The sequence below is a fragment of the Oncorhynchus gorbuscha genome, unplaced genomic scaffold (assembly GCF_021184085.1).
Source record: "Oncorhynchus gorbuscha isolate QuinsamMale2020 ecotype Even-year unplaced genomic scaffold, OgorEven_v1.0 Un_scaffold_2697, whole genome shotgun sequence".
NCBI classification, from domain to species: Eukaryota; Metazoa; Chordata; class Actinopteri; order Salmoniformes; family Salmonidae; genus Oncorhynchus; species Oncorhynchus gorbuscha.
The window spans coordinates 25,001-37,189 of NW_025747136.1; the positions used below are offsets into that span (position 1 = coordinate 25,001).

At 42.1% G+C, this 12,189-nt stretch overlaps 1 protein-coding gene across 2 annotated transcripts in view; it reads left to right on the plus strand.

The window, feature by feature from the left end:
- Positions 1–11,445, plus strand: part of aph1b (APH1B gamma secretase subunit) — a 12,119-nt gene extending 674 nt beyond the window's left edge. Inside the window, exons 2-8 of one of the 2 annotated variants that reach the window (XM_046339389.1) lie at positions 331–501; positions 2,448–2,521; positions 4,775–4,897; positions 7,664–7,791; positions 8,212–9,448; positions 9,655–9,834; positions 9,880–11,445. In XM_046339389.1, coding sequence (XP_046195345.1) covers positions 331–501; positions 2,448–2,521; positions 4,775–4,897; positions 7,664–7,791; positions 8,212–8,379 — 664 coding nt within the window. In that variant the 3' untranslated portion in view covers positions 8,380–9,448; positions 9,655–9,834; positions 9,880–11,445. The remainder of the gene's footprint in view (positions 1–330; positions 502–2,447; positions 2,522–4,774; positions 4,898–7,663; positions 7,792–8,211; positions 9,449–9,654; positions 9,835–9,879) is intronic. The other variant, XM_046339390.1, reaches the window with a different exon arrangement.
- Positions 11,446–12,189: the final 744 nt, after the last annotated feature.

The window sequence follows — 12,189 nt, forward strand, 5'->3', positions numbered from 1 at the left end:
CCTGTTTTTCTTTTACATTTTGTGGAGCCCGTAGAATGTTTTATTTCACAGTACAGTCATTCATGTTTGTACTAGTTAGCGAAATATTATGTATGTGGCTATATGAGAAGTGTATGACAGGGGTACCTTGCTATGTATGTATTATGTTGAGTGTGTATTGACCAATGTCTATTTTGTATGCAGCAGTACTATGTGTCTAAGACATCCTATTTGGGGGCAAGTTCATCCAATCCTAAACTCTGTCCATTTCAGTGTGTGTGATGGAACCTTTATTTTATGAGTGTTTCTATACGTAGTGTTAAACTCGTGTTTTCTTCTTCTCTCTCCCAGGGCGTTCTTCTGGTTGTGTTCTCTGCTGCTGTCTTCACTAGTGTGGTTCATCACCGTTCAGATCAGCAACAAAGAGAGTTCCTCCCAGCAGAAAGGACTGCTCATATTCGGGGTGGTGCTCTCCGTGCTGCTGCAGGAGACTTTCCGCTTCGGCTACTACAAGCTGCTGAAGTAAGTCGCAGACCTGGGCTCAAAAACAGACCTGGGTTCATTTGCTTTAGCCTGTGTGGAGTGATACATAGTCAGCGATGGCTGTTTTTTAAGGTTATCTATTGGTCAATTTTAAACCCGACAAGCTCAAATCAAACCCAGATAAAGTATTTGAAATTATTTCAAATAGTATTTGAACCCAGGTGTAGTAAGCCTATCCCCATGACCTGCTCAGCGATGCTGCTGCTCTACATTCTGGTCTTATATCCCTTGGGGGTTTTTCCAGACTGTAACAGAGAAGAAGTCCATTGTTGAGAGGAATGTCAGTGCTTTCAGAAAGTATTCACACATTTTGTTTAAAAATGGATAACATTTATATTATTGGTCTCTGGCCTTGTGGAGATGTGGATTTATGCCCAACTCTTCACGAATGCACACAAAACTTCTGCTATTTTAATATAGGGCCTATTTCCCTTATGCATTCTGCCACTTCTTCCTAGAAGGGGCGGCAGGGTAGCCTAGTGGTTAGAGCGTTGGACTAGTAACCGGTATGTTGCAAGTTCAAACCCTCGAGCTGACAAGGTACAAATCTGTCGTTCTGCCCCTGAACAGGCAGTTAACCCACTGTTCCCAGGCCGTCATTGAAAATAAGAATTTGTTCTTAACTGACCTGCCTAGTTAAATAAAGGAAAAATAAAAAAAGAAGCATTATACTGCAGCACTATATTATTCTATAGCTCCTGTGTTAGCAGTTAGCATTATACTGCACGGCTATATTATTTATATGTTAACATTATACTGCTGCACTATATTATTCTATAGCTCCTGTGTTAGCAGTTAGCATTATACTGCTGCACTATATTATACTGAAGCACTATATTATTCTATAGCTCCTGTGTTAGCATTATACTGCTGCACTATATTATTCTATAGTTCCTGTGTTAGCAGTTAGCATTATACTGCAGCACTATATTATAGTTCCTGTGTTAGCAGTTAGCATTATACTGCAGCACTATATTATTCTATAGTTCCTGTGTTAGCTGCAGCACTATATTATTCTATAGTTCCTGTGTTAGCAGTTAGCATTATACTGCAGCACTATATTATTCTATAGTTCCTGTGTTAGCAGTTAGCATTATAGCACTATATTATTCTATAGCTCCTGTGTTAGCAGTTAGCATTATACTGCAGCACTATATTATTCTATAGCTCCTGTGTTAGCAGTTAGTTAGCATTATACTGCTGCACTATATTATTCTATAGCTCCTGTGTTAGCAGTTAGCATTATACTGCAGCACTATATTATTCTATAGCTCCTGTGTTAGCAGTTAGCATTATACTGCAGCACTATATTATTCTATAGCTCCTGTGTTAGCAGTTAGCATTATACTGCAGCACTATATTATTCTATAGCTCCTGTGTTGTGTTAGCATTATACTGCTGCACTATATTATTCTATAGCTCCTGTGTTAGCAGCATTATACTGCAGCACATTCTATAGCTCCTGTGTTGCAGTTAGCATTATACTGCAGCACTATATTATTCTATAGCTCCTGTGTTAGCAGTTAGCATTATACTGCAGCACTATATTATTCTATAGCTCCTGTGTTTGTCGTTTTTGGGGTATAATGTGTGTAGATGGGTGAGAATCTATTTAATCCATTTTGAATTCAGGCTGTAACACAACCAAATGTGGAATAAGTCAAGGGTATGAATACTTTATGAAGGCACTGTATATTCCAGTAGCTGACAGATTCTGCCTGTTTTCATAGCTTTTGTTGTAAGAGAAACTTGGACGCTTAATGATAGCGGATGGACACTCAGTGATTCGACGATAGTTTGACTTTTCTTTGTTTTTAGTGTTGGAGAAACATGGAAACTGTAATATAATTTAAGGGTTGGGTTTGGGTGCTACTATATTTGATGATACTGTAGTTTGATTGTTGTGCTATTTCTTTGTTTTACAGGAAGGCAAACGAAGGCTTGCTCATGTTGAGTGCAGAGGAAACGATGCCAATCTCCATACGGCAACTAGCCTATGGTATGTGGCGGAAGACCGAAAATGACCTCATGTGCATAACATTATGAATAGAAGCAGATGGAAGATATTAGAGATTATGAATAGAAGCAGGTGCTAGATATTAGAGATTATGAATAGAAGCAGGTGCTAGATTTGAGAGATTATGAATAGAGAATAGAAGCAGATGGAAGATATTAGAGATTATGAATAGAGAATAGAAGCAGATGGAAGATATTAGAGATTATGAATAGAAGCAGATGGAAGATATTAGAGATTATGAATAGAAGCAGATGGAAGATATTATGAATAGCAGCAGACGGAAGATATTAGAGATTATGAATGGAAGCAGATGGAAGATATTAGATTATGAATGGAAGCAGATGGAAGATATTAGAGATTATGAATAGAAGCAGATGGAAGATATTAGAGATTATGAATAGAAGCAGATGGAAGATATTAGATTATGAATAGAAGCAGATGGAAGATATTAGAGATTATGAATAGAAGCAGACGGAAGATATTAGAGATTATGAATGGAAGCAGATGGAAGATATTAGAGATGATGAATGGAAGCAGATGGAAGATATTAGATTATGAATAGAAGCAGATGGAAGATATTAGATTATGAATGAAAGCAGATGGAAGATATTATGAATGGAAGCAGATGGAAGCTATTAGATTATGAATGGAAGCAGACGGAAGATATTATGAATGGAAGCAGACGGAAGATATTATGAATGGAAGCAGATGGAAGATATTAGATTATGAATGGAAGCAGATGGAAGATATTAGATTATGAATGGAAGCAGACGGAAGATATTAGATTATGAATGGAAGCAGACGGAAGATATTATGAATGGAAGCAGATGGAAGATATTATGAATGGAAGCAGACGGAAGATATTAGATTTGAATGGAAGCAGATGGAAGATATTAGATTAAGACTGGAAGCAGACGGAAGATATTAGATTGTGAATGGAAGCAGATGGAAGATATTAGATTAAGACTGGAAGCAGATGGAAGATATTAGATTATGAATGGAAGCAGACGGAAGATATTAGATTATGAATGGAAGCAGACGGAAGATATTAGATTATGAATGGAAGCAGACGGAAGATATTATGAATGGAAGCAGATGGAAGATATTAGATTATGAATGGAAGCAGACGGAAGATATTAGATTATGAATGGAAGCAGACGGAAGATATTATGAATGGAAGCAGATGGAAGATATTATGAATGGAAGCAGACGGAAGATATTAGATTGTGAATGGAAGCAGATGGAAGATATTAGATTAAGACTGGAAGCAGACGGAAGATATTAGATTGTGAATGGAAGCAGATGGAAGATATTAGATTAAGACTGGAAGCAGATGGAAGATATTAGATTATGAATGGAAGCAGACGGAAGATATTAGATTATGAATGGAAGCAGACGGAAGATATTAGATTATGAATGGAAGCAGACGGAAGATATTATGAATGGAAGCAGATGGAAGATATTAGATTATGAATGGAAGCAGACGGAAGATATTAGATTATGAATGGAAGCAGACGGAAGATATTATGAATGGAAGCAGATGGAAGATATTATGAATGGAAGCAGATGGAAGATATTATGAATGCAAGCAGATGGAAAATATTAGATTATGAATGGAAGCAGATGGAAGATATTAGATTATGAATGGAAGCAGACGGAAGATATTAGATTATGAATGGAAGCAGACGGAAGATATTAGATTATGAATGGAAGCAGACGGAAGATATTAGATTATGAATGGAAGCAGACGGAAGATATTAGATTGTGAATGGAAGCAGACGGAAGATATTAGATTGTGAATGGAAGCAGACGGAAGATATTAGATTGTGAATGGAAGCAGATGGAAGATATTAGATTGTGAATGGAGCAGACGGAAGATATTAGATTGTGAATGGAAGATATTAGATTGTGAATGGAAGCAGACGGAAGATATTAGATTGTGAATGGAAGCAGATGGAAGATATTAGATTGTGAATGGAAGCAGATGGAAGATATTAGATTGTGAATGGAAGCAGATGGAAGATATTAGATTAAGACTGGAAGCAGATGGAAGATATTAGCTTTGAGGCAGAGTTTTGTGGCCCCTTTTCCTCTGTGGTAGCAGTTATGATGGTTCATATTACATTAAAACCCTCATAGCTGTTATTTTAGACCGTAGAGTGCCATTACATCTTTCCCTGTTGTTGTCTGTCTCCCCAGTGTCTTGATAGTGTCTCTGCTGTCTGTTTTCCTCAGTGTCTGGGCTGGGGTTCGGCTTCATGAGTGGAGCATTCTCAATGGTCAATATCCTGGCCGATTCTGTTGGCCCCGGCACCATTGGTATCCATGGAGACTCCCAACACTACTTCCTGTCCTCAGGTACTGTATGAGTCTGCCATGTTTTTTAAAATGTACTTAATAGCCTGAAACCACACAGGAAGAAACGTTTTATTTCACCAACTTTCCTGACGGTAGTCTTTTATTTTTATTCATTTTTATATTTATTTTTTATTCATTTTTTTATTTATATTTATATTTACCCTCCAATTTTCATCTTGTCTCATCGCTGCAACTCCCTAATGGGCTCGGGAGAGGCGAAGGTCGAGTCACGTGTCCTCCGAAACATGACCCACCAAACCGTGCTCCTTAATACACGCCCGCTTAACCCGGAAGCCAGCCGCACCAATGTGTCGGAGGAAACGCAGTTCTACTGACGAAAGAGGTCATCCTGCAGGTGCCCGGCCAGCCACAAGGTGTCGCTAGAATGCGATGATCCAAGTAAAGCCCCACCGGCCACACTGCTCGCGCACCCCAACGAGCGTCTGCGTTGCCAAGGGCAAAAATAGAAGTCCTTTCTATTTGTGACGCAGATCGCGCTGCAAGTCCTGCCTCTCTCATCTCCTCATTGGTTTATAGAAATAGGTACCCATGTGCCATCTCCTCATTGGTTATACCCATGTGGGTGACTGAAAGACGAACGAGGTAGGTGGTGGTAATGCACCTAATTCTACGAAGGTCTCAAATCGCTATATAAAGTCCAGAGAAGAAAAAGCCTAGAAGGAGGAGAGCTGACTAGAAACGATTCGGTTGACCGTTTTATGTTTGGGTTAATTGTCGGAGTAGAGGACCTTGTGCATTTCAGGAAAAATAACAACTCAATGTTTATATCCCAGGACAAATTAGCTAGCAACAGCAAGCTAGCTAAATAGGACCTATTAGCTAGCAAGTGCAAGCTAGCTAAATTGCCACATGTTTAATGCTTCTCGACCTCTCCCCAAATTAATGTAATTGGTTCAGAGTTTGTTTTGATATTTTAACATGCGTGTCTTGAACGCGTTTGGTGTGGAGGGACAAAATACAGTTATGCACGATGACGCACGCGTACAGCCGGTTTGGGTTCCATGTTAGACCGCTGCACCACTAGGGAGGCCTAGTAGTCATTTTTCTGATTGACCTGAGGCTAACTCTCTCTGTCTCCCTATAGCCTTCATGACCATGGTCATCATCCTGAGGCTAACTCTATCTCTGTCTCCCTATAGCCTTCATGACCATGGCCATCCTCCTGAGGCTAACTCTCTCTCTGTCTCCCCTACAGCCTTCATGACCATTATCCTGAGGCTAACTCTATCTGTCTCCCCTACAGTCTTCATGACCATTATCCTGAGGCTAACTCTCTCTCTGTCTCCCCTACAGCCTTCATGACCATTATCCTGAGGCTAACTCTCTCTCTGTCTCCCTACAGCCTTCATGGCCATTATCCTGAGGCTAACTCTCTCTCTGTCTCCCTATAGCCTTCATGGCCATTATCCTGAGGCTAACTCTCTCTCTGTCTCCCCTACAGCCTTCATGACCATTATCCTGAGGCTAACTCTCTCTGTCTCCCCTACAGCCTTCATGACCATTATCCTGAGGCTAACTCTCTCTCTGTCTCCCCTACAGCCTTCATGACCATTATCCTGAGGCTAACTCTATCTGTCTCCCCTACAGCCTTCATGGCCATCGTCCTGAGGCTAACTCTCTCTCTGTCTCCCCTACAGCCTTCATGACCATTATCCTGAGGCTAACTCTCTCTCTGTCTCCCCTACAGCCTTCATGACCATTATCCTGAGGCTAACTCTCTCTCTGTCTCCCCTACAGCCTTCATGACCATTATCCTGAGGCTAACTCTCTCTCTGTCTCCCCTACAGCCTTCATGACCATTATCCTGAGGCTAACTCTCTCTCTGTCTCCCTATAGCCTTCATGACCATTATCCTGAGGCTAACTCTCTCTGTCTCCCTATAGCCATGGTCATCATCCTGAGGCTAACTCTCTCTCTGTCTCCCTATAGCCTTCATGACCATCGTCCTGAGGCTAACTCTCTCTCTGTCTCCCCTACAGCCTTCATGACCATGACCATTATCCTGAGGCTAACTCTCTCTCTGTCTCCCTATAGCCTTCATGACCATCATCCTGAGGCTAACTCTCTCTCTGTCTCCCCTACAGCCTTCATGACCATTATCCTGAGGCTAACTCTCTCTCTGTCTCCCTATAGCCTTCATGGCCATTATCCTGAGGCTAACTCTCTCTGTCTCCCTATAGCCTTCATGACCATTATCCTGAGGCTAACTCTCTCTCTGTCTCCCTATAGCCTTCATGACCATTATCCTGAGGCTAACTCTCTCTCTGTCTCCCTATAGCCTTCATGACCATTATCCTGAGGCTAACTCTCTCTCTGTCTCCCTACAGCCTTCATGACCATGACCATTATCCTGAGGCTAACTCTCTCTCTGTCTCCCTATAGCCTTCATGGCCATTATCCTGAGGCTAACTCTCTCTGTCTCCCTATAGCCTTCATGGCCATTATCCTGAGGCTAACTCTCTCTCTGTCTCCCTATAGCCTTCATGACCATGACCATTATCCTGAGGCTAACTCTCTCTCTGTCTCCCTATAGCCTTCATGACCATGACCATTATCCTGAGGCTAACTCTCTCTGTCTCCCTATAGCCTTCATGGCCATTATCCTGAGGCTAACTCTCTCTCTGTCTCCCTATAGCCTTCATGACCATGACCATTATCCTGAGGCTAACTCTCTCTCTGTCTCCCTATAGCCTTCATGACCATGACCATTATCCTGAGGCTAACTCTCTCTCTGTCTCCCTATAGCCTTCATGACCATGGCCATCGTCCTGCTCCACATGTTCTGGGGGGTGGTGTTCTTTGATTCCTGTGAGAAACAACACTGGTGGTCTCTGGCTGTGGTCGTCATCAGCCACCTCCTCGTCTCCTGTCTGGTAAGTCAGAAAATAGACTGGCTGGCTGGCTGGCTGGCTGGATAGATAGACCGATACAGTAGATCATTGTGTTCATGCAGTAGGTGGACTTGACTGATGGGTTGATGAATAAACACTCAGAAGTAAATGTGTGTTGGCAGTAGTCGTACATCCTCGTACTTTTACTTACTTAGTAACATCTTCATCTCCATTGGGACATAATGTCACAAAGGCTCCTCCACTGATTCCTGTCCTTCACCACAGCACTTCAAATGGGACAAAACATGTTCCCATAGTAACGCAGCCGTTGTCATGTCTCTCCCCAGACGTTCTAGAACCCTCAGTATTTTTTTCTCCCAGAGGTTCCTGAACCAGAACCTTCTGTTAGGAATTTCCCCAGAGATCCATAACTCATCAGTCTTTTTGTTATTTCTCTACTAGACATTCCAGAACCCTCAGTACGTGGGCAGCCTGGTTCCCACCTACATCATCGTGTTCCTCGTGGGTCTCTGGGCGTTCTTCTGCTCCGGGGGTTCTCTTCGGAACCTTAAACTCTGCCTTACCTGCAAAGACAAGGACTTCCTGTTGGCCAACCACCGGCCCAGATAACAGAACACCACTAAAGAAACACACACACACACTGTATGGGGACGCTATCCAACAGGACACACACCACACAAACAAATAAATAAGTTAAAGACAAACTGGGTCAATGATATGTCTCTCCCCTCCCCCACCATGTGTTCTGTGTTTGTGGTGCTGGGGACTGGAAATAGGCTGTAGTCCAGAGTAAATATTGTTTAAACACCTTTTTATTTAGTGAAGGGCAGATGTATTACACTGCATTAGTAATAGAATAATCTAGAGGATCCTTCTTTTGTTACCACTACATCCTTGGCAGACACTGCTCAGAACGGTTGATTAACTGTTGACAGATGGGGGGAGACTGTGACAAACACATTTGATCTGTGTGTAGTTTTAAAATGTAGGGTACGTAGTTCCTTAACGAGACGGTACCTATTTGACACCAGACGGGCCTCTGGATCTTTGCCTTCTACAGTGATGATGAGGTAGCTTAGTGTTTTGGCCCTGTATCCATAAAGCATCCGAGTAGAAGCACTGATCTAGGATCAGGACCCCCCATGTCCATGTAATCTTATTATAATCTAGGATCAGGACCCCCCCATGTCCATGTAATCTTATTCATTATAATCTAGGATCAGGACCACCCCATGTCCATGTAATCTTATTCATTATAATCTAGGATCAGACCCCCCATGTCCATGTAATCTTATTCATTATAATCTAGGATCAGGACCCCCCCATGTCCATGTAATCTTATTCATTATAATCTAGGATCAGGACCCCCCATGTCCATGTAATCTTATTCATTATAATCTAGGATCAAGACCCCCCCATGTCCATGTAATCTTATTCATTATGATCTAGGATCAGACCTCCCCCATGTCCATGTAATCTTATTCATTATAATCTAGGATCAGACCCCTCCCCCCTTTCTGATCTGAAAAACTAAACTGATCCTACAGTAGATCAGCAGGTCTAAACTGATCCTACAGTAGATCAGCAGGTCTGAACTGATCCTACAGTAGATCAGCAGGTCTGAACTGATCCTACAGTAGATCAGCAGGTCTGAACTGATCCTACAGTAGATCAGCAGGTCTAAACTGATCCTACAGTAGATCAGCAGGTCTGAACTGATCCTACAGTAGATCAGCAGGTCTAAACTGATCCTACAGTAGATCAGCAGGTCTGAACTGATCCTACAGTAGATCAGCAGGTCTGAACTGATCCTACAGTAGATCAGCAGGTCTGAACTGATCCTACAGTAGATCAGCAGGTCTGAACTGATCCCTAGATCAGCAGGTCTGAACTGATCCTACAGTAGATCAGCAGGTCTGAACTGATCCTACAGTAGATCAGCAGGTCTGAACTGATCCTACAGTAGATCAGCAGGTCTGAACTGATCCTACAGTAGATCAGCAGGTCTGAACTGATCCTACAGTAGATCAGCAGGTCTGAACTGATCCTACAGTAGATCAGCAGGTCTGAACTGAACTGATCTGAACTGATCCTACAGTAGATCAGCAGGTCTGAACTGATCCTACAGTAGATCAGCAGGTCTGAACTGATCCTACAGTAGATCAGCAGGTCTGAACTGATCCTACAGTAGATCAGAAGGTCGACTATGAGATGCTTTATAAATATACGGCCCTAGATTGTCTTTCGATATCAGACCTGTGATGTTTTGTATCCAGTTCATGTTTCTGTCTCCTGCTGTGTTAGTTGGCAGTCTGGCAGGGCAGTCTGGCAGGGCAGTCTGGCAAGGCAGTCTGGCAAGGCAGCCGTGTCGTTCTCCTGTTTTAGATGAGTCGGTAGTACGATACAATACAACAGTGTTTGCATAGCAACAACTTACTTTTCATAACCCCCCCCCCCCCCCCAAACAAAAGCCAATTCCTCCGGAGAACGAAAGCAGCATATTAGGATAACATTGAGTTAGGATGTTTGTTTGTTTGTTTGTTGTAAACATTATGTTGTGAGCTGTTTTCAAAATGAAGTTCTGATTCAAACTGAAAACATGTCAAATGTTTTGTGTTTGTTTTGATAGTCCAGATGAATATATTCGGTCTAAAACCTACACCAATATAAATATTGACCTGATGATGATGATGATACTGTTTTTATATGAATGATGTGCTTTACATACTGATTAGTGCTGCTAAGCTAAATTGTTCTTTATTTGTAATCATCACACTGACCTCAAGGGTTGGTCTGATCTAGTTGGCTTTAGGACGGGTGTTTATGGGTTGGACATACAGGGGCCAGTTTCCCAGACCCAGGTTAAGCTTATTCCTGGACTGAAAAGCACTTAACTTTTTTTTTAAATTCTCAATTGAGAATGCTTTTTTTTCTTAGAAGTGGCTTAACCTTTTGTCTGAGTAAACAGACCCAAACTGTAGCACCCTGTTTAGTCCTAACTTCTATTTTAGTCAAATATTCCCATTGAAATCAATGCAAACTGATGACTAAGTGAAAATGTGAAAATGCGCATCCTCCCTTTCAAATATTCCCATTGAAATCAATGCAAACTGATGACTATGTGAAAATGCGCATCCTCCCTTTCAAATATTCCCATTGAAATCAATGCAAACTGATGACTAAGTGAAAATGTGAAAATGCGCATCCTCCCTTTCAAATATTCCCATTGACATCAATGCAAACTGATGACGATCCTCCCTTTTCAAAGAAGACATGCCCTTGAGGAACAAATGATTGAATATGTACATGTACCACATTGTTGTTGATGAATTAGCTGATTCTTCTAGGCAGTGAGTAAGACCTGTGGAAACATAAATCCTTTAGAGATCTCAACGGACGTTAGTTTAAACTAGGCTGCAATAATTTAGTGACAAAATGAAACGAGTCACCTCACTTGTCGTGGTTTTAAATGTTTTTCTCTGACCTGTGTCATGTATATGGAGCTGTACAGCTTTAACATAATAGTGGAGAACTCCCAGCCAATAGTATCAGCCTCTCAGGGTTGAAGGTCACTGATATGCAAATGAGCTGTATGTTCCTGTTTTGACTTGTGCCTGCGTGCACCCTGTTATTTCACCATGCTTCTGTATTGATAAACATTTAAAAGTAGTAGCACGTCGTTCTCCATTGTTGTCAAGTTAATTCTACCGTGCCATCAAGAGCACAACAACCTGTATGTACATAGGTGATGACAAAACTGTTCCCTCTGATTGTTTTTGAAATGTGTATATAATATTGTTTCTAAATGACTATTTAACCCTCTATGATGTTACATCTCCTAGTTTCCATTGGAAAATAAAACTGTTAAAGAAAAGTTTGAGGTCCTTTTAACATCTGATGGAGTTGGGTCTTCTGTTGGGCTGATGGAGTTGGGTCTTGTGTTGGGCTGATGGAGTTGGGTCTTGTGTTGGGCTGATGGAGTTGGGTCTTGTGTTGGGCTGATGGAGTTGGGTCTGTGTGGAGTTGGGTCTTGTGTTGGGCTGATGGAGTTGGGTCTGGTGCTGGGCTGATGGAGTTGGGTCTTGTGTTGGGCTGATGGAGTTGGGTCTTGTGTTGGGCTGATGGAGTTGGGTCTGGTGTTGGGCTGATGGAGTTGGGTCTTGTGTTGGGCTGATGGAGTTGGGTCTGGTGTTGGGCTGATGGAGTTGGGTCTGGTGTTGGGCTGATGGAGTTGGGTCTTGTGTTGGGCTGATGGAGTTGGGTCTTGTGTTGGGCTGATGGAGTTGGGTCTTGTGTTGGGCTGATGGAGTTGGGTCTGGTGTTGGGCTGATGGAGTTGGGTCTTGTGTTGGGCTGATGGAGTTGGGTCTTGTGTTGGGCTGATGGAGTTGGGTCTTGTGTTGGGCTGATGGAGTTGGGT